The 22470-nt window shown below is 39.5% G+C and overlaps 1 protein-coding gene across 2 annotated transcripts in view; it reads left to right on the top strand.

Annotated features, from left to right (window-relative positions):
- The first annotated feature begins 14826 nt into the window (after positions 1-14826).
- Positions 14827-22470, top strand: part of LOC100492077 — a 33857-nt gene continuing 26213 nt past the window's right edge. The window contains exons 1-3 of one of the 2 annotated variants that reach the window (XM_031891989.1): positions 14827-15071; positions 17684-17744; positions 21856-22078. In XM_031891989.1, the coding sequence (XP_031747849.1) occupies positions 14913-15071; positions 17684-17744; positions 21856-22078 (443 nt within the window). In that variant the 5' untranslated portion in view covers positions 14827-14912. The remainder of the gene's footprint in view (positions 15072-17683; positions 17745-21855; positions 22079-22470) is intronic. The other variant, XM_018096989.2, reaches the window with a different exon arrangement.

Here is a 22470-nt window from a genome sequence, read left to right on the forward strand (position 1 = left end):
CTGTGCGTGTATGGCCACCTTTAGAGTGGGTGGGGAGTGGGGATTTATATTTGAGCAGGCATGGGGATGCAAGAGCTGATGGAAGGAAGGGGACCATGCAACAATAGAGGAAGCAGACCCTCCAGTCCAGACACCCCATCCAACATATTTTTATTTGGAATTTTATTTTATCCCTAGGACCTTGCAAGTTTTTTATTTGGACATTTATACCACTGCCCTCACCTGCTCCCCTGAGCCAAAGGCCAGTAAAATAAAAAGAAAATGGCAACCCTAATTGTCAACACAGCGGCACAGGGTGGCATGGGTAATCCAATAATGTTAATCAGGTGATCAGCACCGTCTTGATTCTGCACTGCCACCTAGTTTGCCAGACAGAAGCGGATTATCTCCTACTGTAACCCTTTAGCGGCCAAAAGAATCGTAAAGTCAAGGATAGCAGGACAGAAGAGGATACTGCTGTTATTGCCACGTAACTTTAAAACCATCTGCTACACTCAAAGTGAAACAATAACTCATTTGCTTTTACACGACTTCCGTGTCTACAATGAATCAATGCCAAGGAAACGCCGGTAGGAACCACGGGGTATTGTGCAGCTCCCTGTGCCGAATTAAGATTTGTCAGAGCAAAGTTATCAAAAACACGACTAATCGGGATTGAAATCACAGTTACACCGATTTATAACAATGGCAGAAACGACCTTAGGCAATGTCACAAGACAATAATGCACTGGGGCAGTCACATGACTACAGGTCACCCTTCCGAGGATCTCACACTGTATTTCCTTTTATGGAAAGATTAGCAATGAGGAAACGCTCTCACCAGACTCCTCCTCCATCTCGAAAATATGAAGGTACGTAAGTATGTGGAAGCTGCCCAACACTGGCCTCTTCTGGCCAAAGTCAGAACTACATGCCAGTAATCTGTGCTACAATTAGGACACCATCACTGATCTGGTTATTTAGCTTTCTTCAGATCAGGCCAAGTCTTTACTTTGGATACATGCTAGACAGCACTACACATTGGTTTTACAGGATAGTATCTCAGCTTTTGTAGTGCAATAAGAATGATGGTTAGTCAGTGCTACATAACATTTATAGCAGGTATCAGATCTTTTCATGCAAGACAGCTACCAAGCTGTGTAAAGGATGAGACCCAGCATCCTCCCTTACACCCTCCTTTAAAGGGGCTCTAAAACTAAAAAAATGAACTGTGACCTTATTTGTAATTCATATTCTATCTTTTTTTGTGGCTTTTGAACAGTTTTAGGGTGGTAATAACAGGTTTTTAGCTTAACAGCTGTCTTTGAAAGGCAGAGTGTCAGCCAGGGCAAATTTGATAAAGGCTGCAGAAGAGGAAGGCAAATCATTCATAAATTATAAAAATAAAAAATGAAGACCAATTGCAAAGTTGCTAGGAATAGGATGTTCTATAACATATTAAAAGTTAACTTAAAGACAAACCACACATTTAAAAAGGACATTTTTTGTCAGATAGCCTCCAAGTGTTTTTCAAAATATGTCGGCTATTAAGAGGAAACTTATTGGTGCCCACTATCAGACTTCAAATTGCTTTGGCTATTCCTTACCCAGAAACCTGTTATCCAGAAAGCTCAGAAATATGGGAAGGCCAATTCTCCTAGACTCCATTTTAACCAAATAAATTCAAATTTTTTTATCTTTTTTGTCAGTAATAATAAAATAGCGCCTTGTACTTGATGGTAACTAAGCTGCATGACTCCATCCTGGAGGCAACACTTGAGATTTAGAGATCCAAATTATGGAAAGATCCTTTATCTGGAAAACCCCAATTTCCAATCATCTAACATAACATTATCTTTTGTCAATATCTTCCCCCAAGGAGCCCTTCTTCTAGAGGCCTGAGATCAGTAACATAAAATGAACGCTATATCTAACTAAACAAACTATTTGCATCAAACACCAATTTTCTACTTTTCATGTTTTCCCGGATTTTAATTTTTTTTGCAGTCCATTACTGTTCCATTATATTTCAATGGGAGCATTTCCCAGATTTTAAACCAGGTTTTCTTGCATTGTACACCATCATTTTGGCCCATTTTCCTTTCAAATACCTGCTAATCCCTGTGAATATTAGTTTTTGTGAAACAGTTTAGGTTTTTATGCATTTTAAGTGATTTTTGTGATTTACACCAGTTTTACAATCAAACTAGGGTTGCCGTGGCTAACCCCAAGCAGGGAGTTGGGGCGGGACATCACTGGGTGGGGCAGTGACATCATATGGGTTGGGGCTACAATGTTGCAGGGGCTGGGTTATGATGTGGCGAGAGTTCTGCCCAGTTTTCCAAACTGGGGAAACCAGCAGGTGGTTTTGACTCAGACAGCACGAAAACCAGGCTGTCCTGTCAGATTTAAGTGCATTTCTGTCATGTACACACAAAGATGTTTTATTTGTCCTGATTTTATTGTAGCTTTCTTCTTATCAGCTGTGCCGAGCTCATCCACTCATGTGTCTAAAGTCCATCAGTGGCTATTCTTGTCTACTGTGTTCAATGGATAATAGATAATACCCTCACGTAAGCTGTTCCAAAAGCCCTTAGCAGAAAAACAATTATATTCTGAAACAGAAAAATATAATTTTTTCTCAAAATGGTGTCAAATTTTTAATAATTGCAGGCAAAGTGATCATCATGAATAATATATTTAGTAGATTTTATCCTGGTTTTACTTGTTCTTTAAACTGTCCAACTGACAACTGTGGGAAAGGAAATGTTGTTTATTGGTGTATTAAGTAAAGCAGACAGTAGATGGCAGCAGAATGACACTCCAGATTTACAAATGTTGAGACTAAAACAGAGAATCTTGGCTGTAGGTTTTATAGACTCCCAGATTCTGTTCCTTTAATAAATAAACCTTTGAAGTATATTTTTTGTTGTCCAAATTCGAAAGAAAGAGTTGGAAGGATATCAATGGTGATACTATATTTTATAGTACTGTGTCACCAGGTGCACTCCAAGGAATTCTGCTACCTGAGGCTTAATTGGTTGAAAACTCCAGATTAGGCTAGGCAGATTACATACGTCCCAACATTTGGAAAATAGAAAGAGGGACAACTTTTTTTTTGACCATGCCTATATTTGCGACCACACACCCTAAATACCACTCCCATTTTGCTAAATTTGGCAGGTTAAAGTTTGAAACCATTTCTGGGGGTTTTGGAATCTTGTTTTATGTGTTATTACAGTTTTGATAATGAAGGTGAAGTTGCCCTTAAACTCAAAATCTCAGTTCCCCCAGGAGACCTGTTTAGTTTATTAGTTACAATTGTATCTCAGTGCAGGTATGGCTTGTTAACTTTCTGGGCTCTCTGCCAAAAGGCCACTTATTTAATTAAGTGTGAGAAACAATGTATCTAAGTGCAGGTATAGCTTGTTAAGATTTCTGGGCTCTCTGCCAAAAGCTACTTTTTTTGTTGATTTTACAAATAAAAACAATATAATCAGGGTTGACATCTGAGTTGCATTATTTATACAGTAGTAGTTCCTAATTTGACAAGGCGCATATTTATGTTATCTTATATTTATAAATAGTTTTGTACATACTTTGTGGACAAACCCTGAGGTTTGTTGCGGGTTAATAATGCAAGACACCGTGGTCATTCAGAGACATTAGGCCTTTATGTAGTGGGCGTTTGTGTATGATTGATTTTCAATGTGTTATTGTACGGGGGTTTTCTAGTCATGGGCCCCAAAATTTGTCATGTTTTTCTGGATGCCCTCTATTTCTGGAAGTGATTTCTCTGTAAGGGAGTGCTTGGTTTACAAGTGTCCTCCAGCCGTTTAAGGTTCGGGGCTCTGTTGATAGCCATTTGCTTGTTATGTGTTTGCAGGCTAAGTAGAGAAGCTCATTCATTGCTGTTCTTTTGTATGTGTTTGGGTATAAGTGTTCAAGGATGGCCAGTAGGCATACCTTAGGGTCTAGTGGTACTGGGGATCCCATCACGTCATGGATGAATTGGGTTACTTGTTTCCAGTAGTCTATGAGGATTGGGCAGGTCCATATTAAGTGGTAGAAGTTGGGATTGTCTGAGTGGCATCGAAAGTGCCTGATGGTGCATCGAAAGTGCCTGATGGTTAGGGGTGTTAAGTACGCTCTATGTAGGATATAGGTTTGGATTATTCGTTCCCTTGTGTATGGGGAGGCATGTTTGGGGGACTCTAGGGCTTCTTCCCGTTCCTCTTGGTCAATCTGGCCGGAATTTTCTTGCCAGGCTGTTTTGGAGTGGTCGGTGTGTGCAATAGTGTTGGGGTTGAGGAGTATGTTGTATAGTTTGGATATCATGCCTTTACCATATCCTGCTTGTGTGGCAGTGATATGTGGTCGTGTTTCAAGAGTTGGGTATCCTAAAGGGTATTGTGTTGAGAGGGCATGTCATAGTTGTAGGTATCAAAATAAGTAGTGGTTGGGGAGATTGTATTCTTGTTTTAATTGTTCAAATGATTTGATGGTGTTGTGGTCGAGGATTTGACCCAAACACCAGATGCCTTTCTCTTTCCAGAGCACGGTGTCTTGCATTGTACAGCATTCAGGTAAGGAGCGGTTTTCCCATATTGGAGTGTAGTGTTCTATCACTCTTGTTTGATGAGGTACCAGTTTGTTGACCTTGTCCCATATTTGGAGTGCCTGGGTCATAAGTGTGTTGGTTTGTCTGGGAGTGGGACAGCCCGAGTAGCCTTTCAACAAGTGGTAGACTCTATCTCTAGTGGGTGCTGGGCCCATGAATCCCATTAGTTTTGCACAATGTTGGCTCTGTGTGTGGAACCAGTGCGAAATTTGTGTTAGCTGGAGATGTAGTATAGGTGGAAGTTGGGGAGAGCCAGTCCTCCTGCTGTGGTGGGGTTTCGTAGTAATGTCAGTTTGAGTCTAGGTCTGGTTCCCTTCCAGACTAAAGTAAGGATGTGGGATGTGATTATTTGGAATAGCTTTTGCGCTAAAAATATGGGAGAGTGCATGACTATATACAGTATTTTGGGGAGTAGCGTCATTTTCACTAGGTTCACTCTACTGGCAACTGTAAGGGGTAAGTTTCCCCAGGTTCTCGTTTTGTCTCTTACATATTTTATGAGGGGGTGTATATTTTCCGGGAGGTAGTCGTTTGGGTTTCTTTGGGGGTCTGTGTTCTCTGTCTCTTTTAATGTAGAAGATATTGGACTTAGCCCAATTAATGCGCAGCCCGGAGAACTGGCCCATCTCCTCAATTGTTGTGAGTGCTCGGTTCAGGGAGTGGGTGGTATCTTACTTTTAAGAATAGGATCATGTCATCAGCATATAGGCTGATTTTATCTATGTAGTCTGCCACTCTCAATCCCTCTATTTGGTTGTCTGCTCGGATTTTGACTGCCAGGGGTTTGATGGCCAGAGTGTATAGAAGGGGTGAGAGTGGACATCCCTGTATTGTTCCTCTGCTTAGCAAAAAGGGTTCGGATGTCCATCCACTGGTAGCTATTCTGGCTTTGGGGGAGGTGTATAGCAGTTTAACCCATGTCACAAATTCTGTACCACTGCCTATTTGTTCCAGCACCGTCCAGAGGAATGTCCACTCTACAGAGTCAAAGGCCTTGGCTGCATCCAGCGAGACCAAGGCCTCCAAAAGCTACTTTTTAATTAAATTTATATCTTTTTCAGTTCAGTGCAGGAGATCAAAGGAAAATGATGGACTTTTCAGTAAGAATCCGGGACTGTGGGCTGAGCTGTTAAAAGTGTGACTGTCCTAAAATCACCTACAGGTATGTTTAGAAATTATCACCTTACGATTAACAAATTATATAAAAAAAATTTTAAAGCAATATATAGGGGGAATTCACAAATGTGGCATATTGAGACAAAATAAAAGTGGAAATACATTTGTTGGATTTCCCGCTATATTTACAAACCTCTATCTCCACTTCTGGGAATTTGTCAGTTTGCAGATTTTGTCTGTCACGTGACAATTTCAATGACAACTCTCTTTCTGCATTTCTCTTGTACCTAAACCTACCTTGTACAAATGATTGTGCCTGTCAATGAAGAGATTCACTGCCTCACCTAAAATTAAGTTAATTTCTCATTTGAAGAACACGGTACCACATGAGTTATTTTAATTAGGTATTATCTCTTGTTTAAGAGGAACTAAAACCTCCTGGCAAATTTGTAGTTTTAGTTCCAGTGCACAGATATTCCATAATCCCTCCCCAACCAGGTCACTTACACTTGCATCAAATTAACTGTTGCCCATTGCACATATAGAATTGCAGACCCACACCCCCATATTTGACCATGTAACGTCACTCCCAACTTGGACGTAGGGTTGCCACCTTTTCTGGAAAAAAATACAGACCTTCCATTTTTCCCTATTAATAACATTGGTATCAAGCATAATTTTTATTGGCCAGGCCGGCAAAATACCGACCAGATGGCAAAATTACTTGAACCTCAACTAAAAATATGCACAGTAGCCCAAGATTACAGTTTGTGTGCCAGTGTGCATGCGTTGCTTGCTGATGCACACAAGATGGATGTTGGGATAAAGCTAAAAGCCATGGTCAACTGCTGAGCAGCTCTGTAGTTCTGAACATGCTATGGGGCAAGTGTCAGTGACATGTTGGGGAAGGGGCTGGGGACTGTGTACTAATACTAAAATTAAACATTTTGCCAGGAAAGCTTAACTTCCCCTTTAACTAAAAATATTTACTTTATATTACGCAATACTAATATTCAACCATTAAGCAAAAACTAGCAAAATAATGCCTTGAACAACAGGTTGCTCAGGCTTCTGCTAAGTATTATTTAAAAAAAAAAGTATTGTTGAAAGACCTGCTATTGTTTTACAGGCTTTTTCATGTCGTGTTTCTTCCCCAGAAGGCACATTAGTGGAAGGATCCACACTTTGCTGGTCATGAAATACAGGGGGCCACTCTGTGCCTGTTGTCAGGGGCGCTGCTGCCATTTACTGTATTTATATAGCACCTCACATCAGTGAGAAGGTATATACCCACAGCCACAAAGCAAAACAAAGTGACAGAACCAAAGATGAAGAGGGAGGAGGATACAAAATATAAGAGACAGAACAGAGATAAATACTACAGAACAGACGGATACTGGAGCTAAAATTGGTCTGGAATCAGTGTCTTTTCTGGAGTATGGAATATAAACAATGTTATTCACTGATATTATTAAAGATAAGGGTCAATATATAGATGTTTTATATTTTAGGTAAAAACTGGTCTATTCTTGGCTTAATCTAAGAATGATTTTTCCCATGAGTAGAATAAAACCACAAGAGAAAGACGTTGACAAGATTAATTATAAAGCTATAGAGCATGCCATTCTTTGGTTGTATGGGATGTGAAAGATTGTAATGGGGAAGTTTTGTATTAGTTAATGCATGGGTATAAGTATCAGGTCCTCATTTTGGGATTTTAGGATGATGCAAAGCTTGCCTTGATAACAGTCTCCACAAAATGGCACTTGCCTGCTTCCTCTATTTGTGGATTTTAAAAGAATAAAGGAAATGAGATTTAAATAATCTATATAGTGTAAGGTTTAGTTTGCTTGACTACCATGATAAAAGAATATTTCTTTATGTGAATTATGTGAAGTCCATGCTAAGAGACAATTTTACCTTTCTAAGAATGATTTGTTCCACAGTGGATGAGTTCTATAAACAAGCATTTGATATGATTACATCAACTGAAGAGCAGTAAGGATGCTCTTTTTTTATAATCTTTTTGGAGGTTGGTAAGTTTTAGCAAAGATGTTTGAAGAATACAGAAGATCATTTTAAAAAAAAATTTGCAATTTTGTTACAGAGTTATGAATCTTAGATCTGTTGGGCCATATCTCTTGGAACATATGTCCACCATAGAGAGGAAGAATTATTTCTCAGCTACAGCTAAACAAGTTTTAGATATACACCAGGGAATAACAAGAAAACAGTTTCAAATTAATGAAAATTGGTACCTTCTGTTAGGAAAGGGGGATTTGTATTGAAAACAGTCTTTTGGTAAAAATGATTGAGAATGAAAGTGGCTTACAGTGAGCAACATAAGTACACCCTGCGATTTTGCAAGTTCTCCCACTTAGAAATCATGGAGGGGTCTTAAATTCACACTGTAGGTGCATTCCCACTGTGAGAGACAGCATTTAAATGCATGATTTTTAAAGAATGTATTTGTATTGTACTGCTGCACATAAGTATTTGAACACCTGAGAAAATCAGTGTTAATATTTGGTACAGAAGCCTTTGTTTGCAATCACAGAGCTGAAACGTTTCCTGTAGTTCTTGACCAGGTTTGCACACACTGCAACAGGGATTTTGGCCCACTCCTCCACACAGATCTCCTCTAGATCTGTCAGGTTTCAGGGCTGTCACTGAGCAACACGGAGTTTCGGCGTTGTGGGAGCAGCACAGCCTTCTGGTTATGAGATATATATATATATATATATTAGGGATGCACCGAATCCAGTATTCGGTTTGGGGTTTGGCCAAGATTGGGCCTTTTTCAGCAGGATTTGGATTCGGCCAAATCCACGCTCCTGTATGCACTATACACTAGGCTCCGCGTGATGATGTCTTCAAATACCGGTGTGGTGTGTCCTGGGCTTTGTTGTTCCTGTCCAGGCTGTGATCGATCTGGTATGTTCCCTTTCTCTCTAATGTGTTGTTTGGCTACTAATGTGACTTTTTTCCCACTTTCTGCCTTCTGTCAATTCTCCTGGTTCTGGCTATATCGGTTAGTGACTTTGACTTCCAGCATTTGTTACTGTTATTACTGATAGCGATTTTAGTTACACTGTATATACCACTTTAATCATGTTTTGCAACTATTCATTCACCAATGATTAATTTATGTTACATTATGATACTTATCTGATTTGATCACTACTTGCTTTTTTCGTACTAGCACTTTTTGTTTATACTGGTTACTATGGTTACAACCACTATGTTTGGCGCTCTTTTTCTGTGGTGGGGTATTTAGGGGGGGTGGTTTGACACTGTCATTTGGTTTGTCCCTGAGGAAGAGCACAGTCAGTGCTCGAAAAGTCGGAAATTTTTTTCAAATAAACTTTTCATTTTTTGCAAAGTCCTGGTGTGTGCGGCTCACAGTCTGTATATATATATATATATATATATATATATATATATATATATATATATATAAACCTCATAATTGAGGCCTAAAATTGTTGCAACTGCACTTGTGCAATTTATCACCTATGTTTAGAAATGATCACCTTACGATTAACTGTATAAATAAAATTCTTAAGCAATATATAGGGGGAATTCACAAAAGTGGCCATATTGAGACAAAATAAAAGTGGAAGTACATTTGTTGGATTTCCTGCTATATTTACAAACCTCTATCTCCACTTCTAGGAATTTGTCTTTTAAACAGACAGCTTGCAGATTTTGTTTGTCACAGGAGATTTTAAATGACATTTTAAAGGAGAAGGAAGGACTAATAAAGAGTTAATCTCAAGCTGCAGGCATACCTTCAGTTGTCTCAATAGTCCCCTTAAGTCTCCCCATATTTTTTACGTTCAGATGATCAGAAGCCTCATAGGAAAAAACCACTGAACTCTGTAAAGAAAGTTCCCATAATGCCTTACTCCTGCACCAAGACCAAGACCGGTGTACATGCTCAGTTTGTTAGACTATGAGGAAGCTTCCTGCTGATTGGCTCAGGGGGGAGCATAAGAGGGGAGAGAGGAGAGAACTGCGTGTCTCTGGCACAGGAAAACAAAGAGACAACAAATCCTGTTTCTTTTAACAGTTTTTAGTTGTTTTTTTTACTTAGTTTTTACCTTTCCTTCTCCTTTAACAACACTCTTTCTGCATTTATCTTTAGTTCTTACCTACCTTGTACCTAAAGCTCCCTTGTATGAATGATTGTGCCTGCCAGTGAAGCGATTTCCTGTCTCACCTAAAATTTGAGTTAATTACTTGTCTTGTTTCTCTATCTCTAATTGCAGAGATAGAGAATTGCAGACACAACCCCCCATATTTGATCATGTAACGTCACTCCCAGCTGGAACCTAGGGTTGCCACCTTTTTTGGAAAAAAATACCGACCTTTCTTTTTTCCCTATTAATAACATTGGTATCAAGCATCATTTTTACCGGCCAGATGGCAAAATTTCAACCTCAACTAAAAATATGCACAGAAGCCCAAGATTTCAGTTTGTGTGCCAGTGTGCATGCATTGCTTGCTGATTAGCAAGATGGATGTTGGGCTATAGCTAAAAGCCATGGTCAGGTTCTGAGCAGCTCTGTAGTTCTGAACATGCTATGGGGCAAGTGCCAGTGACATGTTTACTTTATATAACGCAATACTAATATTCATCCCTTAAGCAAAAACTAGCAAAATAATGCCTTGAACAACAGGTTGCCCAGGCTTGTGCTAAGCTAAGTATTGTTAAAAAAAAGTATTGTTGAAAGACCTGCTATTGTTTTACAGGCTTATTCAGATCGTGTTTCTTCCCCATAAGGCACATTAGTGGTAGGATCCACGCTGTGCTGGTCATGAAATACAGAGGGCCACTGTGTGCCTGTTGTCAGGGGCGCTACTGCCATATACTGTATTTATATAGCACCTCACATCAGTGAGAAGGTAATATACCCACAGCCACAAAGTGAAACAAAGTGACAGAACCAAAGATGAAGAGGGAGGAGGTGCTCACAATGATACAAAATATAAGAGACAGACCAGAGATAAAGACTACAGAACAGACTGTTACTGGAGTTAAAATTGGTCTAGAATCAGTGTCTTATGGAATGAAAACAATGTTTTTCACTGATATTATTAAAGATAAGGGTCAATATATAGATGTTTTATAGATTGGTAAAAACTGGTCTATTCTTGGCTTAATCTAAAAATGATTTTCCCCATGAGTAGAATAAAACCATAAAACCACTAGTATAGTTTATATAAAGAAGCTGCTGTTTAGCCATGGGGGCAGCCATTCAAGCTGGAAAAAAGGAGAAAAGGCATAGGTTACATAGCAGATAACAGATAAGACACCATTGTATTCTACAGAGTTTATCTGTTAGATGCTATATAGCCTGTGCCTTTTCTCCTTTTGAATGGCTGCCACAACTTTTATCAGTGCAGGGCAATTGGTACATAATATATTCATTATTTTGATACACTTTCATTTTTGGTTTTACCTTTAGGGCTCTGGCACACGGGGAGATTAGTCGCCCGCGGCAAAACTCCCTGTTCGCGGGCGACTAATCTCCCCGAGTTGCCTTCCCCCTGCCATCCCACCGGCAAACATGTAAGTCGCCGGCGGGATGGCAGACGCGGCGGGGCGATTTCGGGAAATCGCCGAAAAAGACTCGCGAGTTTTCGAATGACAACAGGCACTATTCGAAACCAAAAGAAACCACAGGCCCACAACACAAAATATTAATCTTACTTTTATCCTTGGTCTAGGTCATACATCCCCAAATAGTGGGGCAAGTCCTCTAAGTAGGGTTGCCATCTGGGCAAATTTTACTGGCAGGTTAAAATGATGCTTAACAACAATGTTATTAATAGGAAAAAAAGATAAATATATAGGAAAACTGGATTTCTTTTTCAAGAAAGGTGGCAACCCTACGTCTAGGGGGACTCTATGGGGGCTTTGGCTGGTGGAGAAATCTAATGGCCAATCAGGGATATATTTGTGGGGAATACCTGATTGCTCGTCTATATATTTCTTGTGGCATAACTTGAAGGTCAGTAAGAACAAGATTACACATGAACACATAGATGTTTTTTGAACAATGGCTGAGTAGCTGATAAAATAAGGTTTTCAAGTTAAGGGGGGCTTGAACTGAATTAGCTGGAAAACCACTGGTCTAGGGAGTATACCCTCAATATGTAGCTTTGCCATATGGCTTTTATTCTAGCCAGTCCACTCATAAAAATTACATGTGGTTTTCAAGAAACAGAGCTTATCCTAGCCATAGAAACATCTCAGTTTCAACAGATATCTCATGTTTTTCTTTCCCTAGCACATTATCAACAACATACATCGACAACTTTATAAGGCTAGCTGTTTGAAAGGAGATGCCTGTAGCCAATGTATATGGCAGGTAATATTTAAACGTTTTATAACCAACTAATACAGTACAGTTATAAAGCACTTAGAAATAGGCTAGAGGTGTTGTACATTATGGGCTTCATTACCAGCCCAAGGGAACCACAACCCTTTAGCAGGGAAGATCCGTGCCTTTAAAGATACCCCACAATAGCTCCCCACCTTTTTTTCTGGTGATTCCCCTCACATGCTGCTTTCAGTTACTGAGCTTAAAGACCAACACTCAATATACTGTATACAGAATATAAATGTCACAATATAAGTCCTATTAGTAAATAATACAGATAAATACTACATGGAAGTTAGAAACCAGTGCAATTAGTATTAGAATTTAGTAATTAGACCAGCAGCATCAAGGCCCGGATTTGTGGCGAGGCGCTGGCAGCATCAGTTTAAATGACATTTTAGGCAAATATAATTTTCTGTTTGATTATTTACTACAACCCCTAAACTTAGCTTCTCGACAGCTGCTTAGAGCACACTAAGCCTGTGCACTGTCCCAGACAGTTCTAACAGAATCCAAGATAGGAAGCTCCTGTACAATTGTAAAGACCTGTATCATTACTACTATAGAGATTCTGAAACTTTAGGTTGGTGCAACCTAAAGTTTAGTATATAAAATATGGCATTTCTAGTCATATCAATCTTTAGGGTTTAGTTCTCCTTTAACCAAAATATGCACCGCTTAGTTAAAGGACTTCTTACTTGTGAGCCACATACAAATGTAAAAAAAGTTAGAGAGCAACACTATCATGAAAAGGTCCACGGGGGTGCCAAATAAGGGCTATTTGGTAGCCCCTATGTGGACTGGCAGCCTACATGAGGCACTATTTGGCAGTACACCTCTTGCCTCTAAACCAGGAATTCACAAATAAGAACATGCTTTGAGGCCACTAGGAGCAACATCCAAGGGATTGGTGAGCAACATATTGCTTGGGAGCCACTGGTTGGGGATCTCTGCTCTGGACATATATAATGAATTTTAGGATATATATAGGAATAAAAATGCTATAAATCTTTCTCTTCTTTTTAGTTTTCCCTTTACTATGTCATTTACTTTGCTTTATCTGTGTATCTGTACTAATTTTTGCTACCTGCTACAGTCAACACTGTAATGTTTATGCGTTCCTGCATCTTTTTATTTTTTTTGAATCATTGTTGTCATGTAAAAATAATACAAATCGTAAATAATGATATAAAAAATATATGCTAGATACATACATCTGGTCTGAAAACTTTAGATAAAAAAATGACAGCTATATTTTTGTATTAACATACCAGAATGCCCACGTTCCAGCATACTTCAAAATATTATTAAGGGCAGTGTTCCTTCTAATTCCTTTTTGGCTATGTGTTTTAACAACTACTAATATTAAGCACTACTTTTAAACTTTAAAAACTATATGCTCAGGTCAGAAAAAATACAAAATGTTGTGTTTTTGCACACAATGCTTCGTGCGCATCACAATTTGTTGTGTGCGCTGGTTTCAAAATTTGTGTGCGTGCACATGAGCTCACAGCTTAGAGGGAACATTGATTAAGGGTTAAAGCATGCTGGAAACTGTAGTCCAGCAACATAAGGGTTATCTTCTTAAAGCTGAAACTGACTGGGTTGCAGCACCATCCAAACACTAAGGGGCACATTTACTAACCCACGAATCCGAATTGGAAAAATTCCGATTGGAAAATGAACATTTTGTGACTTTTTCGTATTTTGTGCGATTTTTTCGTCGCCGTTATGACTTTTCGTAAATTGTTGCGACTTTTTCATAACCATTACGACTTGTGCGAAAAGTCACGACTTTTTCGTGGCCATTACGATTTGCTCGTATCTTGTCACGACTTTTTCATATTGAGCGCTTGTAAGCGGCGGGTGAAACTTTCAGACTTAGCATGATTTTGGAAGCCTCCCATAGGACTCAATGGCACTCTGCAGCTCCAACCTGGCCCAAGAAAAGTCACCATACTGAAGCTTGAATGAATCCAAAACTTTCGTAAGATTATTAGAAGAAACTGATCGTGATAAATCTAATGCGTAGTATTTTGTCTGTTTTAAACTTAATTCCTTAAATATCTAGATACATCACATATTTCATAACACATTTATTTAGAGGTTTTGCGGCTGATTAAAACAAGAAGTGGGGAATGTTTATTTAAAACATCTTGCATTGGAAAAATAGATTTGCAATTCGCAGTACCCTGCGCCACCTCAGGGGGCCTAAAAACTTGCCAGATTGCTTTATATATTGAGATATTACTGTCAAGCCTATGGCCCATAAGCTGTTTTGGAACTAAAACTACAGCAAAGAAGACTGCAAGGTGGGCAACAATGATGTAAAGGTACTGTGGCCTTTAAGCTTTTCCTACCCAAACTGTTGCTTTGTGAAAACCTTTGTGGAAAGCCATTCCTATTGGCACCCCAAAGACAATTCTGCTGGTGTCATCACATTGGAGGGGAAGGGGGGTCCATATCACATATGTAAGGGTATGGAACTTCCTGCTTTAAAAAATGCTGCCCTACTGTTTACAGATATAATCCTACTTTACCTTCAGGCAAGGGACTTATTTAGTCATCTTTTTCTGTTTCCTACATTTCAGTCACAGTTACCCTTACAAATCAGTGCCTAAAGAAACTCCTTGTAAAATTACGTACTACATAGGTCTATAGTCAGTTTACTCAGGCGCGCCCTCTGCTGACAGCAAGTAGTACAGTACGGACACTTGTGGTGACACAGCAGCTTTGAGAGAGAGAGAGAGAAATAGAGCCGTAACGAAAGTTTGGTGAAGACAGTAAAGATAGCGATACTTGCTGCGATGGCTCTGGGCGTATTCAGCTTTATATCGAATATCTGGTATAAGATTGTGCGATTCTGTTATACATTTGTGGGTGCTATTGGGAACTCCTGGAAGGATGAAGGGGAAAAACAGCAAGAGGAAGAAAAGATTAAGCAAGTTACACACCGGAGAGTAGAGGTGAGAGTCTGGTACACTGCCCCCACTATCTGGACACTGGCATACTGCCTCCCAATCTGGGTACTGGCATACTGCCTCCCAATCTGGGTACTGGCATACTGCCTCCTATCTGCGTGCTGGCACAGTACAATCCTTTCCTCCTTGCTGGAATCAAATATTTTAAGTTGTTGTTTATGGCTTGAATGGGGGAAGCTGTTTCCTGGTACTCACCTGACTACTGTTATTTCCTTATAGCAAATAACAAAAGCCTACTATGCTTTATGGCAGGTACTTTAGGTGCACTCTCAAGCTGGCTATACATGTACTGATATTATTATATGATATGATATTCAGTGCGTGTATGGCGGCTTGAAGAGGGGACCGATATCGCAAAAGGCTGTGGATATTGGTCGTCTCGTCGATCAGCCAAGTTAAAAATTTTGATGGCGCCCGAGCAACATCTACGTTCAGGGCTGAATCGGCAGGTAGAGGTAGAATTTATATTGTTTTTACCTCCATATCTGACAATTCAGCCCTGAACGTCAGTGGAGGGAGGGAACGATCTTTCCCACAAAACCAGTCTAGAATGATAATATGTCTCAGTTCATATCCTCCCATTTAAAGGGTAACAAAAAACTATTTTTTATCCCAAATTCAAATATATCTTTTCATTAAACAGTGGTTAAAAAGTGATTAAAAAATGATTAAAAAGTGAATACAAACTGATATAAATAGTGTTAAATGATAAATAGTATCATTTTTTAATCACTTTTTAACCACTATTTAATGAAAAGATATATATGACTTTGGGATAAAAAATTGGTTGGTTTTGTGAAATGATTGGTTGTATTGATTATTTAAACACGGTGAACACTTCTGTTTATCATCCTGACGACGATCCCTGGTGGATCGAAACGCGTTGATGTGTGTGTGGAGCAATAACATTTTCGGTGATGTTATGAACTATATCAAGCTGTGAGTGGTTTCAACTGGATATGTGTGGATACTTTTTTGGTGAGCACCCGGCGTGTAATTTGAGAGTGGTGAGTGCCGTCAAGGAGAAGATATATATATATATATATATATATGTATGTAGGAAAATTAAATCTCATAAAACCCTTCTTGTAAACAGAATTTCTTTTCATGAGCCATAGACACACATAAGTTGATGAGCAACAGAGGTATGACGGCTACTATTATTAGAAAGTTTGGAACTTGATCCATTAAGATGATGAATCCTTACAAATACTGTTGCTGGTGTAAGAAGCAATATCAGTATAGAGCTTTGGCCTATATCCTTTGCTGTTTTCAAATCAGAGAGAGAGAGAGAGAGGCTGAATTTTTAACTGCAGAAGATGTGTCGGGTAGGAGCATTTTCTTAAAGATGTTTCCTAGATATTCTTGGGACTATCGCTAAATGTCTGATACACCAATATAATATATTTCTGTAAACTTGGTTTGAGATAAGGGGGCTTGACCAAAGACCACATAGTGCACCTAGACTATAACGTTATATACCCATAGGTGTTTCAATAAAACCAAACAAGCATTCTTTTCTACTTTTTCTGAAAAATTTCTATTAAGGTACTGTTCTGTTAAGGTGTATAGGTGGGAGTTCATTGAAAAAAGGGTACTGACTTGAGCAATAGCAACGTTTCAGACAAACACTGGTGTTTTATCAAACTTGATAAAAGACTGGTGTTGGTCTGAAATGTTGTTATTGCCCAAGTCAGAACCCTTTTTTTCAATAAAGGCTTTTAAGGAGATATTGCTTTGGTGGTGCTGTCTATGGCCAACATCAAGTTTATTATTGTGAAGGTGCAAATCAAAAATTGCTGTAGGTGGTTCTAAATACAAATTCAGGATAGAGACAACAGTCACAACAAAGTATGTATTTTGCTTGACAAGATTTTTCCTGGATGGAAATATTAGCAGGTGACAGTAGCCCTCATGTGCCATTCTCATAGCGCAACTGCAACTGACAGGAAAGCACCAAGTGAGACAAACAAGAGGGTAACTGTCACCTAAATACAGCTACCCAAGAAATATTTCAGTGTTCTTGTAGCTAGACTTTAAAATTATTAGTCCTGGTGCAGAACAAATGGGATGTGTGTGCCAGATAAAAACAGCTGTTCATGGGTGCTGGGAGTTTCTAAATGTATTGGCTGTATGTCATTTTATTAATTATTTCTTTTAGCAATGTGGGCCCGGGGTAAATCATATACAAAATTAAATCATGTCTTGGACTGAAGGGGTTATGTAATAAAAAAAAAGTTTGCCCAGGAACAATAACTATAGTAGTAACCAATCAGAAAGAAGCATTTACTGGTTACCTGTTTAAAAGGAAACATATTATTGGTTACTGTGGGTTATAGCTCTTGAGCAAACTTAGTGCCTTTTATTACATAAGGGATATGTTGTATAATAGTGTCCAGAGGATCAAGAATACCTAATAGCTGTAAACTTAACAGCACAAGGAATCATATTGTTGTTGGACATTTGTTCAGTTGACACATGTTTCCACAGGGGCCACTACAATTATAGTAATTTACTAAATTAATTCCCATCACTGGCATTAATAATTTAGTAGATGAGGGTTCTTCTATTTAAACACCTATCTGTCTGTTTTCCAGAAAAATGAAGACACAGTAGACACTGGGATTGAAGACAACTTTAGGAAAGCATTGGAGAGAGGTATTGTATAATTCCATAAATCCAACTTCCATTAAAAGGAAGTTCATAAAGGGGTGGTTCAACTTTAAGTTTAATTTCAGTATGTTATAGAATGTCCCATTCCAAGCAACTTTACAATTGATCTTCCATCTTTATTATAGTTTTTTATGCCTTCTTTTTAGCTTTCAGATGGGGTTCATTGACCTGGCACATAAAGATCTATTTCTCTCTAAAGGTTTTAATTTCATTATTACTGTTATGTATTATTACCTCAGAGGTACTGAGCGAGCTAGGTTCAGTTTTACAGTTGCCTCTGTTTCTGATATTCTTAGACTCACTTTCATCTGGTATGGATTGGACCTATGGATTGGAGGAAAGCTAATGTCATTCCTATATTTAAAGGAAATGTAACACTAAATTTTTTTAAGTAAAAAAGCTATTCTACCCTCCACCAATAACTGCCCTATCCTGCAATTCACTTAGTATTTTAAATGCTTTAATAGAAAATACCTGCTAAAATTTGGCTTCCTGTCAATTGAACTATGGCGATAAGGCGAAGGAAGGTGCTGCATCCACTATGCGAGGATCGATTGATCGAGCCTAGCCTGACTCCTTCCTATATATCGTCACATAGTGGATGCATCTCCTTCCTTCACCTTATCGCCGTAGTTCAATTGACAGGAAGCCAAGTTTTAGCAGGTATTTTCTATTAAAGCATTTAAAATACTAAGTGGTTTGCAGGATAGGGCAATTATTGGTGCAGGGTAGAATAGCTTTTTTACTTAAAAAATTTTAGTGTTACTTTTCCTTTAAAAAGTTATTAAGATCTCAGCCTGGAAATTATAGGCCAGTAAGTTTGACATCCATGGTGGGCAAGTCATTTGAAGGCTTGTTAAGGCATCATATATAAAATGATGCTCTGGAAAATGGCATTATGAGTAGTAATCAGCATGGCTTTATGAAGGCTAGGTCAAGTCAGACAATTGTAATTGCTTTTTATGATGAGGTTAGTAAGAAGTTGGACAGTGGGGGTGCAGTAGATGTGATCTATTTGGATTTTTCCAAAGCATTGGTGAAGTTGTTTGCACATGGATAGGAAACTGGGTACAGAGGGTGGTGGTTAATGGTACATTCTCTACTTGGAGTAATGTTCTTAGTGGGGTCCCTCAGGGTTCTGTACTGGGTCCACTTTTATTTAACTTGTTCATTAATAACTTAGGGGAGGTTATTATAAGTAATGTATCAGTGTTTGCAGACACAAAACTCTGCAGCCCAATTAATTCTACCCAGGATGTGGCATCCTTGCAGCATGATCTTGACAAACTGGCAATCTGGGCGGCTAAGTGGCAGATGAGATTTAATGTGGATAAATGTAAGGTCATGTACCTGGGATTTAAAAATATGCAAGCCACTTATACCCTTAATGGGACTGCACTAGGCAAGTCCATAATGGAGAAGGACCTTGGAGTCCTTGTAGATAATAAACTTGGCTGTAGCAAGCAATGCCAGGCAGCAGCTGCAAGGGCAAACAAGGTTTTGAGCTGTATCAAAAGGGGCATATTCTTCCCCTTTACAGAGCACTGGCAAGGCTCCATCTAGAATATGCCATTCAATTTTGGTCTCCAGTGCTTAAACAGAATATTATTGAGTTAGAGAGGGTCCAGAGAAGGGCAAGAAGTTGGTAAAGGATATGGAACATCTCAGTTATGAAGAAAGATTGGCCAAGTTAGGGTTGTTTACACTGGAGAAGAGGCTATGTATAAATATATAAGGGGGTCATATAATAACCTCTCTAATGCTTTATTTACCAGTATGTCCTTTCTAATTGGCATGAGGGCACCCACGCCAATTAGAAAAATGGAGGTTCCGTGTTAATATTCAGAAAGGATTTTTTACTGTGGGAAGCACAGTGAAGTTGTGGAATTCCCTCCCTGAGTCATACTGGCTGAAACATTAGATAGCTTCAAGGAGAGGCTGGATGGCTTTCTAGCAAGTGAGGGAATACAGGGTTATGGGAGATAGCTCATTGTACAAGTTGATCCAGGGACTGGTCCGATTGCCATCTTGGAGTCAGGAAGGAATTTTTTCCCCTCTGCAGCAAATTAGAGAGGCTTCAGATGGGTTTTTTGCCTTCCTCTGGATCAAGTGCCAGTTAGGCAGGTTATATATAGGGATTATGGTTGAACTTTATGGACATGTGTCTTTTTTCAATCTAACTTACTATGTTACCTATCTTTCTACCAGTCTTTCAGCTTTCATATGCCAGTGTCTCATTCAAGTCACTGCCTGGTTGCTAAGGTAAAAGAAAAAGACCTTAGCAACCAGATAGTTGCTGATCTAACTCATCTCTAACATTTGTGTGGGTGAACATTTAGGGAACAGTGATCATAACATGGTCTTCTTTGAGATAATGCTGCAGAGGCAGCTCTAAAAGGGAGTAACTAAAACAATTTTAGACGTGCAGACAGTATAAGGGCATCTCTGCATTGTATCAACTGGGAAATGCTTTTCACAGGGTTAGACACAGAAGGAAAATGGAATATCTTTAAAACATTGCTTAGCAAGTATACAGGTCAGTATATTTCCTTTGTAAGCAAGGAAAGGCATCGCAAAGCAAAACCTTTATGGTTGAATAAAAGTGTTAGTATCGAGGTTGGTAAGAAAAAATGTGCTTTTCAAGCATTCAGACAAGCTAAAATAGAGATGGAAAGGGGTATTGCAGCTAGACGTAAAAGGAATCATTTTTTTTTTTTAAATATGTAAACAGCGAAAAAATTAAGCAAGAAGGGGTGGGACCCTTATTATCACGGGGGGAGGGGGAGGTCAGCTGGTTGATGAGAACAGGGATAAAGCAGAAATTTTGAACTCTTATTTATCATCTGTCTATACAACTGAGGAGCCAGGAAATCAAGGCTTCCCTTTTAAAGGAGTAGTTGGAAAGCTTTTGGAAGGGGTAATAAGGTATAGGATACTTGAATACATTGCAAATCACAATACAATATTTTTTATCAGCATGGTTTTATGCGTAACAATTGCCAAGTGAAGTATAATTTACTGTTCACACAAACAAACCAAGGGCACCCCCCAACCCCACCCCCACTGCATCCTCTTGTCAGCATGCCACTCTCCCCGCTTGCCTCTCCCCCAACCAGCACCTCTTGTCAGCATCCCACGCTCACCGCTTGCCTCTCCCCCCACCAGCACCTGCCTGCCGGCTTTCTCATCTTGTTATGTGTATCTGACTCGTCAGCAGCCCCCCACCCTCATGTCACACACCGCCCAGTCCGGTCCGCTCCTTTTGTCAGCACCCCCCCCGCGCTCCGCTCGCTCATGTCCTCTTGTCTGCACAACTGACCCCCCCCGCCCGCTGCGTCCGCTGCTCAGCATCCCACGCTCACCACTTGCCTCTCCCCCCTCCAGCACCTCTTGTCCTCTTGTAAGCATCCCCGCTAGCCTCTCCCCCCACCAGCACCTGCCTGCCGGCTATCTCGTCTTGTTCTGTCCCAAGCTGCCGCTGCATACACTGTTTATAAGGGCTGCGGACACTGGGGGGAGCGCTCCTGCTGGTGCGCATGCGCCATCTACAGTCCTGGTTGCATCGTCTGTGCAGGAGTGAGGCATTATGGGAATCTTCTCTACCCAGCTCAGCGTTTTTTCTTCCTGTTTGGCTTCAGATCTTCTGAATGGGAGAAATATGGGGAGACTTAAGGGCACTATTGAGACAACTGAAGGTATGCCTGCATTTTGAGATTAACTCTTTACTAGCCGTTCCTTCTCCTTTAAGGTATGAAGAGCTAAATTACGGAAAGACCCCTTATCCGGAAAACCCTTGGTCCCGAGCATTCTGGATAACGGATCCCATACCTGTATAAGGTCCCACCAAGTAATTGACAAAGTTGTGTCTACTTTCTCTTACAGTTAGAGCTGCATTATTTCAGGTGATCTCTGAGGGAGCACACTGTCCATTACAAAATGGTGGTACAAGCTTAAAGGGCAGTATTTACTGATATGTATATTCCAGTTTGGTAAGCTTATTTAATAGGCCCCTGAATATGAAATCTGTTGGTTAAGTATTAATTTATGGGGTATAATTTTCCTTTAACCAATATATTTGGATGTATTATCTTAACAGTTTCAGAGGCTATCTACACTTTGTGCATCTCTCCATGGCATAACCCCCCAGAGGAGATGAAGGATCAGCTGCTTTTCAAGGAACTAAACAATGCTATACAAAATATATATGTAAAAGCACAAAAGAAAACACATCATATTGAAGGCTATGCAATCATAATAGCCACAGTAAATATTCTGACTGATCATTTAAAGAGCTTCAGAAAGAAAAGAAGAAATTACAGGTAGGAAATTTTCTTTTAATCAATGTTTGTTGTTAAAGAGGAACTCCAGCTTCCAAACCAAAATTTGTTAAAGAGCCCCACACAAAACAGAAATCCCTAATATACTTATCAAGTCTGGTTCTTTAAAAAGTATGACTAAATAAATAAACCACAAGTATATGCTGAAATCCAGCTGCAAAACTGTTCTTCTCTTTCTGCATCATTGGGGACTAAAACATTGATGTTACAAATTCTAACAACTTCTCTACAGCTTACAGACAGCATTCAGGAACTACATAGCCCACAATGCATTGCACTGTGATGTCTCTTGCCTTATTGATGTCACCTGTGCAGGGAATTGTGGGATGTAGAGGATGCAGGCTGAAGGCAGGCTGGGGCCAGTTGACTCAAAT

Source organism: Xenopus tropicalis, chromosome 8 (genome assembly GCF_000004195.4).
Source record: "Xenopus tropicalis strain Nigerian chromosome 8, UCB_Xtro_10.0, whole genome shotgun sequence".
Taxonomy (NCBI): domain Eukaryota; kingdom Metazoa; phylum Chordata; class Amphibia; order Anura; family Pipidae; genus Xenopus; species Xenopus tropicalis.